The 25,246-nt window shown below is 43.2% G+C and overlaps 1 protein-coding gene across 1 annotated transcript; it reads right to left on the bottom strand.

Annotated features, from left to right (window-relative positions):
- On the bottom strand, positions 1-24,719 carry cacna1sb (calcium channel, voltage-dependent, L type, alpha 1S subunit, b). The gene is made up of 45 exons (XM_031565463.2): positions 24,208-24,719; positions 22,208-22,313; positions 17,289-17,428; positions 16,897-17,030; positions 16,637-16,789; positions 16,107-16,312; positions 15,836-15,939; positions 15,552-15,694; positions 15,251-15,332; positions 14,973-15,133; positions 14,586-14,811; positions 14,222-14,429; positions 13,898-14,018; positions 13,639-13,755; positions 13,409-13,497; positions 13,189-13,258; positions 10,956-11,088; positions 10,704-10,833; positions 10,454-10,513; positions 10,239-10,345; positions 9,827-9,914; positions 9,624-9,731; positions 9,483-9,535; positions 9,187-9,333; positions 8,772-8,973; positions 7,806-7,964; positions 7,178-7,288; positions 6,971-7,054; positions 6,167-6,214; positions 5,365-5,391; positions 4,786-4,911; positions 4,508-4,573; positions 4,331-4,422; positions 3,844-4,003; positions 3,440-3,567; positions 2,920-3,016; positions 2,683-2,785; positions 2,333-2,434; positions 2,086-2,213; positions 1,729-1,851; positions 1,148-1,371; positions 953-1,032; positions 764-849; positions 569-640; positions 1-423 (listed from the first exon to the last, which is right to left on the bottom strand). The coding sequence occupies exons 1-45, from the start codon at positions 24,387-24,389 to the stop codon at positions 16-18; spliced, it is 5,694 nt and encodes a 1,897-aa protein (XP_031421323.2). The 5' UTR covers positions 24,390-24,719; the 3' UTR covers positions 1-15.
- Positions 24,720-25,246: the final 527 nt, after the last annotated feature.

The following is a 25,246-nucleotide window of genomic DNA, read 5'->3' as shown; positions in this document are numbered from 1 at the left end:
CGCCTTGAGACAACTTTATTGTTTTGGCGCTATATAAATAAAATTGAATTGAATTGAATTGAATTGAATTGAATTGAATTGAATTGAATTGAATTGAATGTGTGGTACTGGCCTACAGCTGACTGGTAGCCTCAGTAGGCTCCTGGAGCTGGGCGGGCCTTGAAGGGGGGACAGGGATTGGGCGACGCTTGCGCTGACTGGTAGTCTCAGTAGGCTCCTGGAGCTGGGCCGGCCTGGAGGGGGGACAGGGATTGGGCGACGCTTGCGCCTCGTGACGCGGCCACTGCGCCCGTTGAGGATGCCCTGGGCCGCACCTTCTATCTCAGCCACGTCCATCTGTATCGCTTCGGACATTTCCTGCCTGGTCACGGCCACAAACTCGGGATCTCTCGCCAGAGCGCCTAAACCACTTTCTTTCAGACTCTGTGGAAGACATAAGAAACCATAATTCAACAGATCTGGTCTCCTTCATCTTATCACCGCTTTGGATTACAAGAGATTTTGGATCATCTAGAGTAGGCCTCCTGTAAAAAAAAACCTGAATTTACTGTATTAGTGTCTAACTCACCTCCTGGATCAGCTTGTCTGTAGCAGGGCTGCACTGGGCCTCTGACTCACCCCCAGAGAGGTTAACGGGGAACTGCAAACATCCAGAAACAGGTGGGAACATCCGTCAGAAAAAATTGGTGAAAGTTTTCAAACTGGATATATCAAATTGGTGTCTGGTGCTTCATACAGATGGCCGAGCCTCTGCGTGTGTTACCTGGGTGATATCCGTTCTGATGGGTAAATCTGATAGGCGCCTCATCTGACTGGCCCTTGTGAGTGATTCGTCTCTCAAAAAGCCATCTACAGGAAGACCAATGCAAACGTTTGTGCTTAGTGAACGCTTCTGCTGTGTTGTGTTCAGTAAAGATATTTGCACTTCAAAAGATCACATTTGACTTCTTACCTTGTGTGCTATACCGTACATCTTGATTGGCGTAGTCTTTCTTCTCCTCATCAAATGGTAGTTCACTCTCATACACAAGTCTGCCGTGCGAAATCAGTATTTTTAGTAATTAGTTAACATTAGAGACGCTAAAGACCGCTAAACTCAACAGCTCTCTCCTTGCTGTGGAGGTGTTACGGTGAGTCGAGCTCTCACCCTCCGAAGAAGTTGGCAGCGTTGTTGTTGGTGTTGGATCTTGTTGGAGTGGCAGAGGAGAACTCGGTGACGGGCAAGAACGCTGAGGGTGGTGGGGACTCTGTGTCCCCTGGGCGGCTCTCGGAGAACTGCAGAGGCCTCTGGTTGGTCACCCCCGCAGACGTGGGACTGCTGGGCTCGGATGAGATCTGAGTCATGTTGTTGCCAAACAGACCTCCAGTTCGCTGTTTGGAGCAAGAGGAAAGAGAGCACACTTTATGATTATTGTCTCTGATGATGAAACTATAAAATGTGACAAAGTCCATCTCCCCCCTCCTTACTGGACTGAGCTACCTATGACAAAAGAATACCACCAACATTGTTGTGTGGCAATAAAGTTTTATATTATCTTATGTGACATATTCTTCTTACTTTTTCATTTTTAGTATAACATTTTTTAGTTTAATTTGAAAAATATTTGAAACACTGGATATAAGAAGACAGTATTCGGATAGATTCGGATAGATTTCAGATATTCCGGAATAATAAGAGGTCCAGATCGGCCTAATTTCAACAGGTACAGTTATACTGCCCGCACGCACCCTGTAGATGCCCTCCTCTCCAGCCTCCACGGCTCGATCCATCTCATCCTCAGCAATAAGGTCTCCTGAGATGGCCCTGTGCAGATCCCCTGCTGCTTCCTCGTCAATGTTCCGAAGGCCACACTAGAACAGAGGAGTTAGGAGATAGGAGATAAGAAGAGGAGGAATACCAAGAGAAAAGATGGTAAATAATTAAACATGTAAAAAATGACCTGTTTACTCTAAGTACAAGAGTAGAGACCAACCTAGGCAGTGTTGCACTGATAAAAGATAAACTGAAACTGAAAACTGAAAGTTGAATCTAATCTAATCTAAACTGAATAAAATGATTTTAGTGAGGTGTTGATGTTATAGTACCTGTATTTCTGATGCACTCTTCTTGTTTGGGCGGTATCCGTACAACTCTTCTTGTCGTTTCATGAACTTGCGGAAATGCTCCTGGAGAAGGAAGGTGGCGTAGAACTTCCCAACTGTCACCTCATCATCTACAACCAATGGGATTGCAGATACACTTTAGTTTTTTACACATTTGAATAAGCAGATGGCATTTGCATTATACATCTGAGTCTCACTACAGAAGATCATATGGATATGTACAACTCACCTCCTATGGGTGGAATCACCTGGTCCAGCAACTTCATACTGGTGCGTTTCCAAATCTTCTTGATGATGGCTCTCAGCTCCTCGTTGGCTTGTTCAAAGTTACCTGACCAGACACAAAGGACCCTCATATTGAGTTCAGTTTGATTGATCAAAAGGATCAATAGTCGTGTGTTACAGTTGCATATATGCTGCTGGAATTACGGTGGCGTTACATTCTCATGTAAAGTAGTATTTATTGTTACACCATGCTTTGTATTGCTCTTAGCTTGACTGTTCTCTCCCTTGTACGTCGCTTTGGACAAAAGCGTCTGCTAAATGACTAAATGTAAAAATGTAAATGGCGTGACAAACCTTCTGTTTTAATATAGAGGGCTGTTCTAACAAGGGCAAACAAGGTAGCGTTGAAGGTGACCGTTCCATCGCTGTTCATTGGCATATTCATGCCTATCAAACGCTATGGAGCAGATGTAAAGAGAGAGGAAACAAAAGAGTTAAAAAAAAAAAAAAAAATTTGCTGATTTAGGAAACATTTATGGTATGATACTACGTGTGCGACACAATCTGCAAGTGTACTTTGACTTCACGTACCTTACATGCTGCCCGGTGAGGGCAGAATTTACCAAAGCCAAGTGGTGGCTGGATACTCCGCAGAAGGGTGACGACATCCAAGTGTTTGATTCGACCCCTAGACATCGGCAGGATCCAAGGGTAGTGGTCAATCAATCAATCAATCAATTCAATTCAATCTTATATAGCGCTTCTCTATATACCCGAAGTCGCTTTACAGAGTCCAGAGTCCAGCAGTCATACACAGTCATACCGGTGGTGGTAAGCTACCTCAGTAGCCACAGCTGCCCTGGGGCAGACTGACAGAAGCGTGGCTGCCAATCAGCGCCAACGGCCCCTCCGACCACCACCAACATTCATTCATATTCATACGATGCAATGCATGTCTTTATGATGGTGGGGGAAACCGGAGTACCCGGAGTAAACCCACGCAGGCACGGGGAGAACATGCAAACTCCACACAGAAAGGGTCAGAAGGGTATCGGGTCATTCTCTGTCAGGACTAAATCTAAACATCCACTCATCTTATGTCTTCACTTACGTGGCCTCTGGGTCATACTCAGCCCAGGTCTTCTTAAACTCATCCAGGTTGTGTGGACCCAGGATTGACCAGTCACGTGTCAGGTAGTCAAAGTTGTCCATGATGACCGCCACAAAGAGGTTGATAATCTACAAGGAGAGCATCAGCGAAACTTGTCTTGTCAAACCGTTTGTTTACACTGTTCACATAGACACTGTCAAAAATAATTGAACATACCTAAATTTCCCTCGGGATTAATAAAGTATCCATCTATCTATCTATCTATCTATCTGGTATAGGTGTAATCACTGGAACTATTTGAGGTATTATCACTGTCGAGAGTACAAATACATCTCTGAGATCCTTCTGAATGAAGAGTGCGTTACAAATAAAATGAATTATTATTATTATTATTATTATCTTACCAAGAAGGCACACAGCATGTAGAAGCTGAGGAAGTAGAAGACTGCAAAGTTGGACCCACATGTGTACTCCTCTCCAGGGTGGACCGCTGCTTTGGGATCACACAGCTTCCCACCCATGCATCCCAGCATGATCCTCTGCCACCCCTCTCCTGTGGTACACCTGAGGACAAGAACAACCAGCCGCCATTTCACCCTTTTCCCCCTGACTTATCCTATACACAAAAACTTTTGAGAGGCCACTGCATACACCGTGAGTGTAATGACTTTCCTAGTCAACTATAGTGTACTTATTCACTTATATAGCATCAGTATGCAAGACAACTCTGAGTGACGAACGACCACATTTGGTTATAGTTCTACACTGGTTTATTTCTTAATGCATACATCTACTATTAAACATAGCATAAGCATCCCCTACTGGTGTGGTGTGTCAATGCTATTACCAATATACATCACAGTGAGAACCCATGAACTCGACTGTACTCACCGAAACAGAAGCAGGATAGCGCTGGGGAATGTCTGGAAGTGGTTGTTGCGGTTTATCTCCGTGCCGTCCAGTAAGGCTATCTTGCCAAATATCTGTGAGAGCCCGGTGAAATATATCAACTTCCATGCGCAGTGTATTCATTTCACACAAACACATGGGAACGATAGTGCTGCTTACCTGCATCCCCACGACCGAGTAGATGAAGAAAAGCATGATGATGAGGAGAGCCACGTTGGGGAAGATCTGTGGATTGGACAGTGAGATATGTAGTGAGACACGACAGAGACACTTCTGGTTTGGCGTTGTGTGTTTGACTTTTTAAATTAGTTTTATGTGTCTGGTTGTAGTGGCATAGAAGAAGAACTTTGTAGAGTGTAGATGCTGTGGTCCTCAGGCATCTGAGTCACTGGTTCACAAGCTAAAAAAAACACGAATCACCACGCGTTTGAACTTACCTGGAAGGCCTTGATGAATGTCCACAGAAGGTTCCGTATGCCCTCTGATCGATGGAGAAGCTTTATCAGACGCATGACACGGAACAGTCGGAAGAACGTGATGGTAACACGGGCGTTTTCTGCATCCTACACAACAAGAAAATGTAAACATTCACCATACAGTCCCCATAATCACATTACAGTAAAGGGTAGATGTGTAGTACATTCACCATACAGTCCCCATAATCACAATACAGTAAAGGTTAGATGTGTAGTACATTCACCATACAGTCCCCTAATTACAATACAGTAAAGGCTAGATGTGTAGTACATTCACCATACAGTCCCCTAATTACAATACAGTAAAGGCTAGATGAGTAGTACATTCACCATACAGTCCCCTAATTACAATACAGTAAAGGCTAGATGAGTAGTACATTCACCATACAGTCCCCTAATTACAATACAGTAAAGGCTAGATGTGTAGTACATTCACCATACAGTCCCCTAATTACAATACAGTAAAGGCTAGATGTGTAGTACATTCACCATACAGTCCCCTAATTACAATACAGTAAAGGCTAGATGAGTAGTACTTACTGCAATGGCTTGCAGTGGGTTGGTCTCCTGAAAAATGACACATTGTTACTTTATCATAATTACAGCAGAACTACTCACATAATCTAATACCTGTTTGAACCTGAAGATTAGTCCATAGTACATTCATGTATCAAACTAGCAAATGGAGGCTTCAAGCTGCTTAAGCCCTACTACGTCTATGGTGAAATGCTTCAAGCCGCTTAAGCCCTACTACGTCTATGGTGAAATGCTCCAAAGCGAGGAGATGCATGTTTGCAATGTTGCATCCGCACGTAAAGCACCTTCTCATGCACTGCATATGCCCATGAACACTTTACTGGCAATTACATAGACAAACAGAGAGAGAGAGAGAGAGAGAGAGATGTCATGTTTTTTTTTTAGTTCAGATCTTGAGATCTTGATGGTCATTTTTATATTTTTGACATCTTTGTTTAAAGTTCTACATTCCTTCCCCAGGAATGTAGACATGTTAGGCAAGGCATGTAGGCAAAGGTACAAGTTTACAGAGCAAATAAAAAGCATAAAGCATAAATAGGTTCCTTGTAGAGACATGACACGCTTTAGTCAGAAATACCGTATGCACCAAGCAAATGCTATTAGACTCCATACCAAATATATCAGACGACAAATCCACAGCATTTATTAACACGAAGGCGTAGGGGAGGGGAAACGAATGAATCCACAGCATTCATTAACACGAAGGCGTAGGGCGTAGGGCAGGAAAAACTAATGAATGCCAATGATACAATTAGTAGGAACATTCTCACTCAACAAGACCCATGCAGTGAACGCTGATATTTACAGCACAACCCTGAAGGCAATACAGTCCACCACTGGAAGCAAGTGCTGCCTGAGAAGAGAGGATGAAGAAACAGTGAATGGAAGAGAGAGAGAGAGAGAGAGAGAGAGAGAGAGAGAGAGAGAGAGAGTGAGAGTTGTGACTGAGAGGTAATAGAGTGCAGAGTATACACGGGTGACAATCATGATTTGGAAGGTGAAACAGAGAACAACGTGAAGTGGCTCGGTCAGAAGTGAAAAACTAGTGCTGTTGGATGAAAAGATGATATTTTTTAGTACAACGCCTTATCTGTGATAATATGGGTGCCAAAAAAAAACTTGCCAGATGATTGTAATCCAACAACAGTGAATGTGCATAAAATAATTATGGGTGAGGAAACAAGTGAACAATTCAAGTGTGATCTTTCATGACATTTCACTTCATTGACAACAAGCCGGTGGAGGCTAACTGAGTGTGGAAGTGAACGGGTGCATACAGTAGCTGTGCTGGGTAAATATCTATGAATGAAGCATTCCAATGAGCAGAGATGAACATGGAGCTGGAGATACAGGAGCTGAATTTCGCACATTCGTACTCCGGGGGCCAATACTGACCCTAGAACTAGTGCTGACACCCAAAGCTTGTTGGGGCTGCGGGGTTGTATAGCTCTGTGTTTGGAGTATTGGATGAAAGAGAGTCCGTGATTATCAGTTGGATAAGAAATGAGAACATTTCTGGATTCTAACGAAAACATTTTGGAATGCACGGGAAAGAGCCTTACGGTAAAAGTAGCCGTGTGTGTGTATAGCGAGAGCAGTCTGTACTTACATCCACTTCACTCAAGACCACATCAACAACACTACCAATGACAATGAGGAAGTCAAAGACATTCCAGGGGTCTCCAAAGTAACCCTACGTGAGGATAAAACACAGACTATGATGAGATAATGGAAAAAGCAGGTAAAAAACTATGTTTATTCATTTTTGTAGAGAATTAGGTTTTGTCACTTGGCTGTCAAAGGCTGCCATTTTTACCTTTGCTTTAAAGGCAATCAGCTTTACAACCATCTCCAATGTAAAGAGGACTGTGAAGATGATGTTCAGGGTATCTGATAGCTTTGTCACATGGTCTGACTGGTTACAATGCTGAAAAACAGAAAAAAGATTCACATTTTGCCACCTGACATTTTATCCGAAACAACTTGAATCCTAAACAGCCGATATATTAAAGCAGCAATAAGGAGTTCTGTTCCAAAACTAGCACGCTAACTACCTAAAAGGCATGCAAAAACCTTGCAAAGACCACCAACAGCCCAGTTGACACTGATAGAAGCTTGCCAACAAGCTGGCTGGTGTCTTTGGCAGTATAACTGGCAATGTTATGCTGTGAAAGCTTTCTTCCATTTTTGCAAGGTGTTCCAGCCAGGAAACACAGAACTACATAGTGCATATCCTGGATGGTTAGTGGGAAAGACACAGGTGTTTATCTGTCTTTAACATGACCATTGTTATCAAAAATGAATTTGAGGATGGTACCAAAACTAGGTATCTAAAAAAACCATAGGCTACCTTAAAAGTCTCAAATTGTTGCATAGTGTTTAAACACTTTAAGCCATGAAAGCCAACACCCCAAACCCCCCCTTACTGGAGAGGGAACGCTTACCTGTATCCCCAGACAGAGCGTGTTCAGCATGATGAGGAAGAACATCAGGTACTCAAAGTAACACGACGTCACCAGGTACCACACCTGGTACTGATGGGGGTTCTTGGGAATGTAGCATCGGAGAGGTCTAGCTTTCAGCGCGTACTGCACACACTGACGCTGAAGGAAACGAGACACAGAAAGGTTACAGAAAGGCGTACTAGAAGATACAATTGCTCTGGGTTACAGAAAGGCGTACTAGAAGATACAATTGCTCTGGGTTACAGAAAGGCGTACTAGAAGATACAATTGCTCTGGGTTACAGAAAGGCGTACTAGAAGATACAATTGCTCTGGGTTACAGAAAGGCGTACTAGAAGATACAATTGCTCTGGGTTACAGAAAGGCGTACTAAAAGATACAATTGCTCTGGGTTACAGAAAGGCGTACTAGAAGATACAATTGCTCTGGGTTACAGAAAGGCGTACTAGAAGATACAATTGCTCTGGGTTACAGAAAGGCGTACTAGAAGATACAATTGCTCTGGGTTACAGAAAGGCGTACTAAAAGATACAATTGCTCTGGGTTACAGAAAGGCGTACTAGAAGATACAATTGCTCTGGTTACAGAAAGGCGTACTAGAAGATACAATTGCTCTGGGTTACAGAAAGGCGTACTAGAAGATACAATTGCTCTGGGTTACAGAAAGGCGTACTAAAAGATACAATTGCTCTGGGTTACAGAAACGCGTACTAGAAGATACAATTGCTCTGGGTTACAGAAAGGCGTACTAAAAGATACAATTGCTCTGGGTTACAGAAAGGCGTACTAAAAGATACAATTGCTCTGGGTTACAGAAAGGCGTACTAGAAGATACAATTGCTCTGGGTTACAGAAAGGCGTACTAGAAGATACAATTGCTCTGGGTTACAGAAAGGCGTACTAGAAGATACAATTGCTCTACTTCAACCTAATATTAAAGTTTTACCTGGTTTTTGTCCAGCTCACAGTCCGGATATTCTTGCTCTCCTTGTGTTCTGAAGGTAACAATGACGAATCCCACAAAAATGTTCATCATGAAGAAGGCAATCAGGATGATGTAGATGATGAAGAAGACGGAAATATCCACCCGGTTGTTAAAAACAGGACCCATGTCCTCTTTGTCTGAGTCAATGGCTTTGTACAGCAACCTGGAAGAAAGATGAATTCACAATTGGTGTTTGATGTGGTGTTTGGACATTTGATGTGGATGGACATTATTTTGAACTTTACAAGAGTGTGTGTGTGTGTGTGTGTGTTCATGTTGGACTTTAAAATGCTTAAAAACGATATATATGCAATGTTGTAAAGTACAAATGAATGGTCTCTGCTGATGCTGACCATTGTGATTCCTCCATACTTACTCTGTCCAGCCCTCAAACGTGGACACGGTGAAGAGAGCCAGCATGGCTCTAAAAATGTTGTCAAAGTTGAAATCATTGTTGACCCACTCTCGTGGTCTGACCTCAGTGTCATGTAGAGAAAACTGCATTTGTTTAGTGAAGTTCCCCCTGAGAGACAAAGAATACATATATTTTTGTATACATGACTGGAGAAAATCAATCTGTGTGATAGAAGCAAAGAAGGAGAGTGGTAGTTACAGTTAGAAACAGGAGATACGGTTAACATAGAGGTTAAAAAAAAATTTCAGAGCACTTACTGACAATCGGCCTCTGTGAGTTGGGAGGGGTCTGTGCAAGAGTAGAATTTCCCCTGAGAAAGAGAATTGAATTCAGCCGGCTCTGATGAATTCAGTTTTGAAAGCATAAAATGAGTTGAGCCTGGGGTTGAGGTATCTTACCTTAAAAAGTTGCACACCTATGCAGGCAAACATAAAGTCTAGCACCATAGTGACCAGAATGATGTTGCCAATAGTCTTGACAGCAACAAAGACACACTGGACCACATGCTGTATAAAAAGCAATGTCATATACAAGATTAAAATACATTTAAGAAAATACTTAATAATTGTTAATTACTGATTAGTAAGTCAGACTAATGTACCTTTAACCCTTTGGCTCTGTTTAAAGCTCTTAGAGGCCGGAGTACCCTCAACACCCTGAGAATCTTCACCACAGAGATGGCACTGGACCTGCAGATAACAGAGAACCATACTCTGAGAAACAGAGAACCATATTCTAGAAACAGAGAACCATACTCTGAGAAACAGAGAACCATACTCTAGAAACAGAGAACCATACTCTAGAAACAGAGAACCATACTCTGAGAAACAGAGAACCATACTCTGAGAAACAGAGAACCATACTCTGAGAAACAGAGAACCATACTCAAAGCAACATGCCATCCTTCAGGAGTTGTTTTGCTATAGTAGTCATATGCTGTCAATACATCACAGAGACAGCATTTTTTATATTCAGATGGTTTATTTAGTAATATGCTGTGTGATAACACTCACTCCAATCCAAAAGACAAGAGGGAAACGATCACAACAATAAGATCCAGGATGTTGAAGGAGTTTCTGCAGAAAGAGCCCTCGTGCAGAAATGCACCGTAAACAGTCATCTGCATCCAAAAAACAGAAAGATAATAAGCTTACCAATAAATCAAGAAAGATCCATTTTGGGTTATGATAAAAGCAAGGAACAGAATCACAAAGGTTGTCAAGGTTACCTTGAGCACAATCTCAATGGTGAACACAGAGGTGAAGACAATATCAGCATAGGCCAGGATCTGTGGGAGACATCATAAGTGACAATTATTCTCTTTTGGAAAGGAAAAATCACAGGGGTAGATTGTCCCAGTGGGCTGAGTTCCCTTTACTACACTAGGGGGCGCCAGTGAGAGAGCTGACTGGGACCACCAGATGTCCATGATTTAGCACATACGTAGATGCCAAATTTAAAGTGTAATTTCTTCACACCTTATTCCTGAAGGCATTGGGATCAATGGGATCTTCAGCAGCCAGGGAGATACTGCTGAGGAGGATGAAGAGCAGGATGGTGTTGGTGAAGTAGGAGTGGTTGATGATCCGGTAGCACATCTTACGAATCCTTTTAAGTGGAAACAAAGCATTAGACATTAGCAAATGTCAGCAATGCGAGTTGTGTTGTCTGTCTGACACTAATGATAACTTTCTATCTATGGATGGTGTTAATGTTTTGGGTTGACTCGCTTGTTCTCAGGTCCAAATATGAAGAAGGAGCTGGCCTCAGGCAGGGGAACCGCCTCCTCTTTGAGCTGCAGGTCGGCCATGGGCCTCGGCCTAGGGGTATCTGGGATCTCCGGCTGCTCCTCCTCATCATCACCTGGGAGAGGAAGGTCAGATTTGTTACAACACTCTTCATTTTTGGCATTAGGCCGGCCTTGCCCCTGTATTGATCCAAGTACTTCATCGACCTAATTTTTCTTCGTCTTCGTTGTCTTCAATATCAAGCACAACTGAATTAGGAGCAAAGCTGATTTCTGCTGTTCAGAAAAAAATGTATGTCACAGTTCTGTACAAATGCAGCAGCACGTTTTAGCCTTGCTCAAGTCACTTCATGATTTAGAAAAATGGGCCAAGGCGATTTGAAAGCTCAGTGGTACACAAGCACAGGAGCATGTGGCTACACACCAGACATGGCTTTTTATAGTGGCGCATAACCTTACACCCCATGGCCATGTTTAGAGAGAGACACACTTTATTTAAACCATCCACACTGACACATATTCCCACCACTCAGCACACCAAAGTGTCTATATCTGTACTATAAATGTCATTTTAGCAGTCAAACGCTGTGTCGTCAGCATTACTGTACAGAGACTCAAAGCCCTTCACAATGGATTCATTTGTTGTCTCATTTTCATCTATCAGCAGTTAAGTCAACAATTCAAGGCACCAGACGAACCTGATGGCAAAGGCTGGAGTAACATTTTGCGTAACTGGTGGCAGAAGTGAGGTAATGAGGTTAGCAAGCACACACAAGACCAGTGGAGATGAGGTGTTAGAGCACACACACACAGCCACCACACACACACACACTCACAACACACACACACACACTCACACACACACAACACACCCACACACACACCCACACACACACACACACACACACACACACACACCACAAGGCCAGTGGAGATTAGGTGTCAGAGCACACACACAACACACACACCACATCCCACACACACACACCCACACACACACCACACACACAACACACACACACAAGACCAGTGGAGATAGGTGTCAGAGCACACACACACACACACACACACACACACACACACACACACACACACACACACACAAGACCAGTGGAGATAGGTGTCAGAGCACACACACACACACACACACACACACACACACACACACACACACACACACACACACAAGACCAGTGGAGATAGGTGTTAGAGCACACACACACACACACACACACACACACACACACACACACACACACACACACAATACCATAGGTGTCAGAGGCTTTGTACATAAATCAATCACCTTTCTGTTGGATTTTTTGTTTTTTTTGCGGACGGTCACTCAAAGGAGCAGGTACCGTCACACCGGTGTGTTTAGTTTGTTGTAGAATGTAAAAGTATCTTGGGGTCCACCGAATATAGCATGGCATTCTTTTTTTAACTTTTGTTGATGAACAACATTCTTTTATTAGAATGTTCAAAACTCCCCTGCTGAGGGGTTAAAGGACTTGTCTGAGTGGTGATGGCTGAGGTGATCACAGACTACTTAATGGCGTATTACGTGAAGAAGCCTGTTGTAGCAAGATGTGTGGGTGCCTAAAGTGACGAGGATTTGTATCCCAGTTTCTTGTGTTATATGTGTACTTGCATGCGACAGTGAGAGGTTTGACTGCTGTGGGAGGTCTCCAACCATTGGCACAAGGAAATTAACATCTTTTCCTGTGCTTAACTAATAATAATAAAAAAAAAACACTTGTCCATTTGTCCAAAACACATCAACATGAAGCCAAAACCTTCTGTATCACTTAGGGCAAGGGTTTTCAACTGGTTTTGTCCCAGAGACCACCATTCTGACCAGAAAGTAATCCACAGCCCACTGATGTGCCAGTGATTCCCAAAACATTTTACAGTCCCGTACCCTTCTTTTTCATGTTTGTAACCGCCGCTGCCGCCACGCCCCCTCCCCCCGCACACATATTCTGCGTATAACACTTCAGTGTAATTTCTTCACTGAATATGGGTCTACATCAGTATTTTGGGCAATGCGACTTGGCTATTCAGACATAAATATGTCGACGGGCCCAGGTATATTTATAATAAAAAAAAAAGTCAATGGTGAACTGGTCAACATAAGCCCATGTCGCGGACCCCTGGTTGAAAACCCCTGACTTATGGCGTGCAGTAGGCTAATGCTAGTGTCTTCAGAGCATTACCTGGGAAGTCAGCGGTGGGGAAGGGGTCCTTCACCTCATTGACATTCGATTCAAATTCATCTACTTTCATCTGAGTGGGAAGACACAGTACAGCAAATCAAAAATAGTGGACCTGGTTTTCTGTTACGTTTAAATTCCCTCAAGATGTTAACACGGCCAAATAAATATTAACAGAAAATGTCAAACCAACAACAACTTTCTACACGCTTTGGAGACCCACCGTTGCTGTTGTGGCCATTCCCTCCATTGCCTTGGCCCTCTGGTCAGCCAGCTTCTTGGCTAAAGTATTCCTCTCCTCTTCACTCTTCTCTGCGGGACTTAGTCTGTCACGATACAATGGGATAAAACTATGACTGGCGGTGTCAATATTGCAACTAAATGCTGCTTAGTTCTACAGTGGTGTTGCCTTACTTATTGATTCAGATCAGATTGTGAATTTTTCTCTCTCACTTTTTTTAAGCTTCTTGCGCTCCTTCTCCATTTCTTTCTCCGCTTGGCCTGACGTTAGGGTCTCTGCCTCTGTGAGGTTGTCAACGGCGATGGCCAGGAAGACATTCAAAAGGATAACTGCCCCGCAGAAAGTTTAGGAAACAGCAAAGCTACCAGGTGACCACACCACGACCACACCACACAACCACAGTCCAAAACACTCTCTGATGACATGTACACTGAACAGGAGGTTCGGTGAAATGAACTCATTTAAGGATACAGTTTCCACAGACATAAAGGGTGACAAAGTAAATGCTGACAAGGATCCCAGGGAAAGATGGCCCTCCGTGAGCCATTATGGCATCATACATGATGGAGTTCCAATCCTCTCCCGTCAGGACCTGGAAAGGCACCGGCAACAGTTATCACCACAAAGAATTACCGTCTAAACCTTGCTTTCTTGAGTCATAATATATAGACATAATGGACATAACATATAGAAATAAGCTGAAACTCGTAGGCTAAGGCTTCCAGGTATACAAAAGCTACAGAGGCTGTACAATATTAATGCCCAAATACTGTTCATACTGTCAGATTCAAATACCTGGAAGACACTGATCAGAGCCTGAGGGAAGTTGTTGAAGTTGCTACGCCGCGGCACTTGGTCAGGGAAGTTGAATTTGCCACCAAACACCTGCATCCCCACGAGCGAGAAGATGACAATAAAGAGGAAGAGGAGGAGAAGAAGGCAGGCAATGGACCGCACTGAGTTCAGCAAGGAGGCTATGAGGTTGGCCAAGGATGGCCAATTCCTGAGAATCACAAATTGACAAAAGGAGCGTTCAATGGTATTATTTATTGTGACTTTTCTCATTGTGTAATCAATGGAATCTTTTTGGATTGCTATAGCTAGCTGATCACACACTGTCCCATACTCTTGCCCTCAGGTTCAGGTTCATCTGACTTACTTTGTGAGTTTCAGCAGGCGCAACAGTCGTATGCACCTCATCACCGAGATGCCCAGGGGTGTCATGACATTGGCTGACACCAGGATGATCTCCAGAATGCCAACCAGCACCACGAAGCAGTCAAAGCGGTTGAGTACGGAAAAAAAATAGACTGGCAGGCCAAAGGCATACATCTTCATGAACATCTCAATAGCAAACAGAGTCAAGAAGATTCTGTTGACAACATCTGCAACCAGGAGGGAGGATGTTAGTCCGAGAAGAGTTACTTCCACAAACATTTACATGACCATTTAACAAAGGTGATAAATGGTGATATCTTTTCCCTTAATGCTAATTTTCCTTTAACATGCAGACCTGTCAATGTTTGATTTCTGAAATGAAACACACCTTGCAACAGTGTGAGCGATTCAGACTGGTGATGATGCTCTGTGGCAATGGCCAGTGTGTTAAGGAAGACGGTGAGAATCACCATCCGGTTAAACCACTTGGTCTTCACAACGTTGATGCATTTCCGCCGTAAAATTGTGTTCCAGCGGCGTGCCAGGCGACTGCAGAGGGTGAGAGAAGAGTGAGAGGGTGAGAGAAGAGTGAGCTTGTGTTGATGATGACAGCAGACACAATGTTACTCACCCAAAATTCAAAACCATTTCTCTGTTTAGACTTACTAGTAGTAGACTACACGGTTCCAGCCTTCCATGTCATACAGGTTGTCTGTTTCTAAGCCATTCTCTTTCAGAGGAAGCAGCGCTAAGGCAGAGAATAAAAGCAACTCATTAATTTAGCTTGTACCCCTAATTTAGTAAATTCATTGTTGGATGCCTTTATAGATACTCTGCTTACAGCTTGTAAGCTTCAGTCAAATTTGTCATACCTAACAATTTGCCAAATGTAATTCACTTCAGATATCCATGAGCGAGGTGCAAAAGTTTTTGGAGCAAATTGAGAGGCACTGTATATGTTCAATACCTGTTCCATCCCCACAGTCCATGACCTCTGCTTGAGTGATCCATTCCATGTATCCATGCAAGTCTTCGTCCAGCTGCTGTCTCTCCCTCAACTTCGTGAACTCTCCCCTGGATCTGGACTTTTCGCGCTCCTTGGAGAACTCCCTAGGAGGAAAAAAAAGTACAAAGAAGACAAGATGAATCATCTCTGAGAAGCAAATAATTCACGCAAAGCATGAAGTGAAATTAAAGAATGAGAGAAACAGAGAAAATGTTAAAAAAAAACAAAAAAAAAACATTTCATACCCACTCAGGACTCCAAGAATGAGATTCAGCATAAAGAAAGAGCCTAGCAAAATGAGACTCACAAAATACACCCAGGCCCAGTCTTTACCAATACCATCATTCACCTGGAAGATAAAACACAGTTCTTTTAAGGTAAAACACCAAAGTATAAATTAGCATATGTAAATACAGCCAAATGCCTTCTTTGACAGGTGTTCACATTTCACCAAGTGTATGTCTATTGCCGGGATGTGTTAAGCAGCTGTGTGTCAGAGAGCATCGATGTCTTTACCCAGTACAGAACATCGGTCCAGCTCTCAGTTGTGATGCACTGAAAGACCGTGAGCATGGCAAAGCCAAAGTTGTCAAAGTGAGTGATGCCATAATTCGGTCCCGGCCAGCCCCCCCGGCACTCCGTCCCGTTGATGGTGCACCGGCGCCCGTGGCCAGCCTGGGCACATGGGGCAGGAACCTCGTTCCCCTCAGTCGCCAGGATGTCTATGACAGAAATGTTTATTCGTTTTTTTTTTTAAATTTCTTATGTAAAATAGTATGTATTGTTACACTAGGTCTCTATTGCTAGTAGCTTGATTGTTCTCTCCTTTGTGCGTCGCTTTGGATAAAAGCGTCTGCTAAATGACTAAATGTATGTAAAAAGAAATGGAACATTTACCAAATACTGACAGCAATGAACTATCTACAAATCTGATAGAAAACCAATGGACTGATAGTCCAAAGGCTCCTGAGGGATTCTCCCAATGCATGGACTCCTGTCTGCTCTGCGCGTCTGGATGTTTGTGTCTCCTGTTTCCTGTGACTTGCCTGTTCCTTCATAGTAGCAGGTCTTATGCATCTTGCACTTGAAGAGCTCCAGACCCATGATAGCATAAATGGTGACCACGAGGAACACCAGCAGGGCGACGTGGAAGAGGGGCAGCATGGCTTTGATGACGGAGTCCATCACCACATGCAGACCTGGAATGTTAAGTGTGGTTACTGAAGCCATGAACTGATGATATTTAACCACCTACTGAGTCAACGGAGGCTTGTTTTGGCCTGGGGTTTAGTTAGTGTTGTCTTACTCGGGACGCCTGTGATGAGACGCAACGGACGCAGGACTCGGAAGGCCCTTAAGGCTTTCATGTCAAACCCGCCTTGCTTCTCCACAGGGTGCCCACCCAGTTTGTTGATGCCGTCCACAATGAGAGTGAAAAGGCTGTGGAAACATCAGGGGACATCAGTTTGGTTTCCTGTACATACACACTTTCCCCCCTTTCCCGGTTGTTTTTGAGCATAAAGGCAAACCACTTGGTACTAGTTACACAGTTCGTCTTGCGCTTTGTCATTGTTATTTTTTGAGGACACAGACATACCAAACAACATTAGAAAGCTTATGTAAACAGGACTAAAGTTAGCTTCTTTGGAAAAACCGATAGCACATTAGCACTGCCATATTTCATCAGCCTGATCTTACCCCATAAACACGATGACAAAGTCCAGTAAATTCCAGCAATTCCGTAAATACGCCCCTTCATGGAATAAGAACCCGTACGCCACTAATTTTAGAAAGCACTCCACAGTGAAGATGACCAGAAAGATGTATTCCAGAATCTCCTGTTAGAAAGAAGAACACAACATAGGCCAGTTGATGAACAGTCAATGATGCAGGGTCTCTCATAGCTTTAGCTCAAGGTATTTCATTAGCTTTATTTTTGTTACACATTGCATATCAGAAGGCATTTATGTTAAGCTCACTATAGATTGAGCTCACAATTTTACAGTATTTTAATATGTAATGCATGGAAGGGCATACACATTACCATTACGAAGTCAATGTTTTGTCAGATTATGTCAGGATTATCAACACAATCCAAGAATCTATTTGGTTCATATACGCCTCCGTTTATGTACATTTATGCATGTGGGTTGTACTCGAGTACAAGTGTATTCCTGACCCATGTTCTTGGAACACTTTGCCGTATTATGAAATCAAATGTGAGTTTGATGGCTTATTTTGATGTCTTGGTAACGACTGTGTCGGAAAGAAGGAGAAGAAGGAGACGAGGGAGACTTTGAATAAAACCTCTGTGCTCTCTTTTACACGCATGCTGATGCTAACGTAGGCCAAGGGCGTACTGTGACCTCCTGTTTATGCCCAACTCCTAATGGTTAAGTCTTTCATTTTTAGTTACATTAACACCGAGTATTATAGAACAGGAACTAAGAAAAATAATGTACAGCAAATCAGACCTTGAAACACAGTGTAAAACTCTAAATAAAGACTGAGAAATTTGGCAAGTGTTTGGCACAAAAATTGCGTTCATGTATGCAAAATGGTGAAGACACTACGTTATATTTCTGCTGGCACTTTGAGGCGAGCTGTTCTGTTTCCACTAGCACCCGTGGGGCGAATTTGTCATTTTGCTTTTATTTGATTTTCTTCTCTGTGGTGGGGATGGCTCTGTTCATTATGGCCAGAGCTGCCAGCGAGAGAAAGATATTTGCATATGTAACAGGTTAGAAAATCAGTTTTAATAATTGCACAAGATAGTCTGTTACCTGTATTTCAGTTTCTTTTTGATCTTTTATTTTGATATCACAAGCACACTGGTTTTGGGGGTCTCTGGTAGCCCCCCACTGTCTCCCCCTGTTTTGTTCCTCTCTCCCCCCTTCCTCTTTCCTGTTCGGCATATGCTGGGAATGAGGTAGGTGGTTGAGTTTCAGTGGGATAAATAATCCAATAAATATTGCCTTTAAAAATAGGCATCGAGGTTCTTATATATCTTCTTACAACTTATTATTATTATGTGTGTAATATATCTATACTATTTTCATGAAATTTTCATATTGTTTATATGTTTTTCCTTTTGCCACATGTGGGGGCTAGCATTGACAGTGGAGCTAGGATACAGGAGCTCACCAAACTGTGTGTCTGTTGGTGTGCTTTCACAGGTGTCATAACAATTTCACTTATCTTTCTTAATGTTTATATTACAAGTCTGTTCTTATTTTGCCTGTTTGACATATGCTGGGAATGACCATTGACAGTGGAGCTAGCATACAGGAGCTCACCAAACTGTGTGTCTGTTGGTGTGCTTTCACAGAAATAAATATCCATCTCAGCAACAGTTGTCCACGGGTCACATTCCATTACACAACGCAGAAGTTACACCGGTTACACATACTTATGAACTTTTAGTTTGATTTGTCTTGAAAATGTATCCTCAGATTAAGAGAAAAATTCTTGTGTGGAGATGTATTCAGATATAAAACATTGTTCAAAGGGAGTGTGCAGTATTTCAACATAGCGCAACGACATTTACTACTTGATGAATGTGAATCACAAAATCTCCAGAAGCGTGTGTGTGTCTGTTAGGTGACACTGTACCCGACCTACTTCTAACGGCACACTAGACCGGGTCCCTCTAAACCTATCAGCCTCCTCCTGTTTCAGGACACATAGCAAGCATGGTGCTGTTGGGACTCGTAATGGGGACGATGGGCAACTATTAAGCTATGGACGAAATCAGGGCATGCCATCGGAGTCAGATGAAATCCAATGGCAGCAGAATACTACTAGTGACATCAGGATATGACTAAATGAGCTGGCGCACGCTCTGAGTGACCTGAATACTTTATGGCTTGAACGGTTCAAGAATTTTTATGTTGGTTGGACTGTGATGAAAAGCAGAAGATCGTTTTTCATCTTATTTTCATTGATATTTTTTTTTAAATATCACTTAAAGTTAAACAGGGATTTTGAACTTGTGTTTGAACTTGAAGTGCTCACTGGATGCATCCATTGGTTACCAAGTGTTGAGTCAAATTGTTGAATATTCCCAGGCAATCCTGAATATTCAGGTAAGCATCATAATTCTATAATTTATCTGAGTGGACTGTAACAGGAATAATTGTGTTTCTGTTCAACAGAACTTTTATGGGATGAACATGACGAACTGAGCTATAATCCCAGACATGTTTCAGCCTGGCCTCAGGAAACTCCCCACAGGTTTTGAGTTTATCTTTAAACTCCACTCTCACATCTGAGGAACATGCTCCCACGAGTGACGTCAGAGGCCTCAACTAAGTTTCTTCGAGTGTGAGCTAAATATAAAGCACATGACACACAGTGCTCCTGCTAAGAGGCCCAGCACCTGCCACTCGTATTTAGTATCAGTTTCAAAAACACATCAGGGATTCTAAATCACTGGCCATGTATAGTTTGTTTTCTCCAACATTCTTATCACACATACACATACAGTACACATACTCATCCTTCATATTCTAATTTAATAATAATCATTCAATCTTATATAGCGCTTCTCTAAATACCCGAAGTCGCTTTACAGAGTCCAGAGTCCAGTAGTCATTCATACATACACAGTCATACCGGTGGTGGTAAGCTACATCAGTAGCCACAGCTGCCCTGGGGCAGACTGATTTATCATGGCACATGAAGTGGCCATAGGGATAGAGCTCATTTAACATCATCATTAGAACTGGATGCCACATATACATACAAACCAAAAATACTGTTGGTGGTACATTAACGAAATAAGGGCAGCGCTCACACTTCACTTTCCTCATAAATTCACTGGGTCGTTAGTTGTGAGGCTGATCTGAGATCAGGCTAGACTTTCTGACACTGAAGTATGTGTTGAACCTGATTTGAATACAAATGATTTATTTGACACCAAGATTATAATTGCTAAACAACGCAGTGTGAAGTCATAACTGTTATCATCAGGCTATGGCTACAACAAAAAATAAATAATCCTGCAATTAAGTTACATCCAGAGCACAGCTCATGTTCAAAATACGGCTGGTATCTTACAAGTCAGCATTACTTTAGTACTTAATAAACCATAAATACCAATTGAAGGTGAAATTTCAACAGCTGTTTGTAACTATAATGGCCTGGTGAGGACAAGCCACACATGCATCAAGAGCAACACGTTCTGAAACAGCAAAGCCACCAACACTGAACCTTCCCAGTATAAACACGCAGGCCTGTCGGCAGGACAACCGAACTGGGGATGGGGGGGGGTTGATGTGGTGGTTGAAGGATTGCAGGGGACATTTGGATTTCATGGGGGGGCATTTGGCACATAATGTGAGCAATGAAGCCTAGTTACTGCTGACCCAAACACATACACTCATTACACACATACAACACGATTAACAGTATCAACACAATCAGACCGTGGGCGGTATACTATTATAGTGTTTTGAGATGAGAAAGATCATGGAAATGCATGGCTTATCTGTTATAGATGTTTTTTTGAAGCCCTATAGCTTCAAAACCTGTATCTTTTTTTTACTGAAGCAACGGCCAACGAACCAAGACTGTATCAAAGCAATGCCACGAAACGAGAAATACTACTAGGGGCGACAGTGGTACAGGAGGTAGAGAAGTCGTTTAGTAAACAAAAGGTTGCTAGTTCGATTCCCTGTCGAAGCGTCCTTGAGCAAGACACTGAACCCCTAATTGCTCCTGATGTGCAGTGTGCCATCAGTGTAAAATGTGTATACATTGTAAGTCGCTTTGGATAAAAGCGTCTGCTAAATGACTAAATGTAAATGTAAATGTACTATATCCTGTATTGGTCAATAGCAGCAAAATGTGGTTTGTGCTAACCGACATGCCCCAGCGAAGTGAATTAGGCCTATGTGACTTTCTCAGGTTGCTAGCATTAACTCAAGCTAACAAATCCACACATAATAGGCCTGCAATACAAGCAGAGAAGGCCTTGGTTGATGATGTTTTGGATAGGTTTCCCAACTACACAGTTCAGTTATACTTACATAGGACTATGAGTTGCCCAGTACTTTAGTCCTACTTATATAGTTTAGTCCTTTACTTTAGTACTTTAGTCCTACTTATACACAGTTTATACTTATATAGGACTATTAGTTGCAAAGTACTTACATTTGTTCCAGGCTGTGAACTAAAGGGCTACCCTGATGATTTTGTTTTGTAAGTCTCTTTGGACAAAAAGCATCTGTTAAATACCTATACTGTAACTATAAACTATACACCTTTCTTCACAAGAGACATTATCACTGCAACCGTGTTCATAGGGCACTTACGTTCATTCTTGCTAGATGATTCATTTATTTCCAGACCTCACTCTGGCGCATTATGTTCATAAAAATGTATCAACTGTGTATTATTATTTGCAAATTAACACGGGTAATGATTTGAAGGATTTTTTTTCCTTGGCTATTCATTTTGGGAGGGGAGGGCACTTGGGTGGGTTTTGTTGGGCACATGGATTTCCGTTGAGGGGGCATTAACACCCAATCCCCCCCTTTGGCGATGGGCCTGTAAAAACGTCTAATCCCTTCTAGTCACACTGACCAGTGTAGGTGTAAAGGTCAAGGTTCACTCACCAAGGTGTTGTTGGAGTCCTCGGTGGTCACCTCAGGCAAGGGCAGGAAGATAGCCAGGGAAATACAGTTAGCCAGGATAGTCAGAAGGATTATAACCTCAAATGGCCTGAAATGAAATGCTTAGGAAAACAACTGAAAGTTCACTGGTATTGTGATGGGGTAATTTTGTGACATGGCAATTGTATTGTTTCGTTGCTTTTGATAAAAGAAACTGTTTAGGTCAGCCTTTTGGCTTTATATGAAAATAATTCATATAATGCATTAATTGCAAATATATTTACGGTGGTAAGTGGAAACGCCATGAAAATAATAGTATGGAAACTGATAAGCCGTTAGTAGTGAGCTGCTATTTCCAAATCTACAAAGTAAGGTGTTTTTATTTTGACTTGGCTTTAGCTCCATTTAGCTTCGTCCGACGCTTATTTTTAGCAATGGAAAAAGTCCAGTAAAAATGATCGTTCTGAACGTTCTGTTGCATAGGGGGACTTGCTATGAATTAGCAAAAACACAGTTGAAGGGTCACAAGTTTCTTGGTAGTGTCATGAGTGCACATGACACATATACAACTACCATCGGCTGTACATATGGCCACCCTGAAATTCCACACCTAAAGCGTAACATATATCTGCCCCCTTCTGCTTCACTGTGACCCAGCCTCCGGCTCTAGCACATGTGCATATCCACCAGCAGAGGGCGCTGCATCAGAATTCCTCTGCCACCTCAGCATCATGTCCTCTGTGATGCGACTGAACAGCTGCAGCCGCCCAGGGTTATTAAACCATTCACATACAGTGCCGTACAGTACTTATTAAAGCCCTTGCATGTATAATTACAGACCTGCAATTAATTATAACCCTACCCTGTCCCACAGGACCTACTTCTGAACCTGACAGGAAGTTTTTAGTAATTGTGTTGTTACTTTCAGACTGTTCTGGAGTGATTTGGACCAGAAAAGGTGCCTTAGTGCTGTGAGCTTGTGCAATATGCAGAGTAAATGGTGCTGCTGCTTATTATCATTGCATACATACACCTTTCTACAGCTTTTAACTACAGCTTTGTTTTGAGAGGAAACATTGGCATGTTCAGAATGAGGACAATTATACTTACTATAATTACTGTAAGACTATTAGTCTTAGTAAATCCTACAACATGCAGCTGATTTCAGTGTACAATGTCAACAGAACCATTGTACCTATCGATGTCTATATTTTATGCTAACTATATTACACAGAAACAGAATACCTAGCTCTTTGGTGCAAAGGTGATTGTTTCAAATGTAAGAGCAGGAAGCAAAGAGGGGTGGTGGGGGTGTGCGAAAAAAACACCTGGCTTAGACATTTCCCTCTGCACTATGCCCCGATATTTCCGTCTACCATATTTAAAACACAATGCCCACCAGCTGGTCAGTTATCACCAAATTAAAGGGCCTCGATGAAGCCTTTCACTGGTGGCTCTAAATAGCGAGAGGTTAGGCCATGGATAAGCACCCCAGACAGCGACAAGGCCTTAGCTAAACGCTTTAAATCTACTCTGGTAAGTCAAGTGCATGCCGGAAATCTTGACACCACCCACCGGCGCCCCCTGCCATTGTCTGTTGTGTGGACATGACAACACCAGAAGAAAAGGAGGGGTGTCGATAATCATGTCAACTGTGCCCTCCCTCTCTCTCTTTCAGTGTGTTACTGTATGCCCTCATAGATGTACAGCAACAGGCCAATGAACTAGATTTGGTCCTCTTCCCCCCACTCTCTCCTGAAGACAGATATCATGCTTCACTTGTATTCTGAGGAAAGTACATTATGCCAGTGCTGTGTGGATGGATAGATACATGTACAGTTGTGGTGTTAGCTTTACCTGTCTTGCTTTTTAAGCATCATGTGTGTGGCTTACGGCCATCTCGTGGCTCACTGTGTGTGTGTGTGTGTGTGTGTGTGTGTGTGTGTGTGTGTGTGTGTGTGTGTGTGTGTGTGTGTTATAAAGCAGATCGCTGTGAAGGATACTTCCATTCCACGATGTTGATGCAGGCCTTGCGGAAGGGGTTCTTCAGCGTGAAGAGGAAGAGGGAGCGGGCGGGACGGGGGTTACCCCCTGTGGCCGCCAGCTTCTTCAGTTTCTCCTTCTGCTTCCTCTTCAGCTCTTCCTCGTTCAAGACGAGGGCTGCTGGCGCGTTGCCGCCCTCCATGTTGGCCGACGTTCCCGCTCCAAAAAAACAGCGCACTCAATCCCAGTGGAAACAAAAAGTAAGACACCTGAGTCTGTTGTCCAAATCCAAATTCAAATTCCCCCGAGAAAAAAAAACACGTGAGCAAGAAGTCCTTGTCTTCCTTACTGCAGCTTCATGACCAAGGCTTTGCTGTGTATGTCCAGAACGTCCTGTTTTCCACCACCGTCACCTTCTTAAACCGTTCCCCACCTTAATCCCTTGTTCTTTCTGAGGGACACGGGGGCTGCCTCCCGTCTTCTTGGCCCTGCTCTGTTCACTCGAAAAATTACACCAGGCAGGGGGAAATTAGAGGAGTGGCAGGCAGGAGGAGCAGTTGGCCAGAGGTTTATATATAGACAACGAGCGACTGGCCATGCTTGGGGTGGGGGGGGCTGGAGGTGGTAAAGGGGGAGTTGTCAAGAGTTGGGGTGAGGGGGGGGGTTTGTGTGACGGAGCGAGGGGGCAGATCAGGTGGGAAGCTGGGGTGGTACGGGCTGGGGTGGTAAGGGCAGGCTCCTGAAGCTGCAGAAAACCGAGGCCACCCAGACGCAGCTGTCACACACCACTGCTCCTCCTGACATAATCAACGCAGATGATAGACGTGGGGACCCACGGGAGGAGAGCACAGGGATACCAGTAGAGAGAGGGGGGGGTCGGAGATCCACAGCAATCATATGACACTGTGCAGATGTTTGCGGGAAATGTTTATAGAGTCTGACCAGTGCTTCCGAGTATGTGCTTGAATGGGGGGGTTTCAGAGGAATCAGAGATGGTGACAAGCATATGACTCCATTGACCAGGACTATCTCTCTGACATGGTACGGTCAGAGTATTAC

This window comes from Clupea harengus, chromosome 4, assembly GCF_900700415.2.
Source record: "Clupea harengus chromosome 4, Ch_v2.0.2, whole genome shotgun sequence".
NCBI lineage: Eukaryota > Metazoa > Chordata > Actinopteri > Clupeiformes > Clupeidae > Clupea > Clupea harengus.
This window is presented reverse-complemented; position numbering and strand designations above follow the sequence as displayed.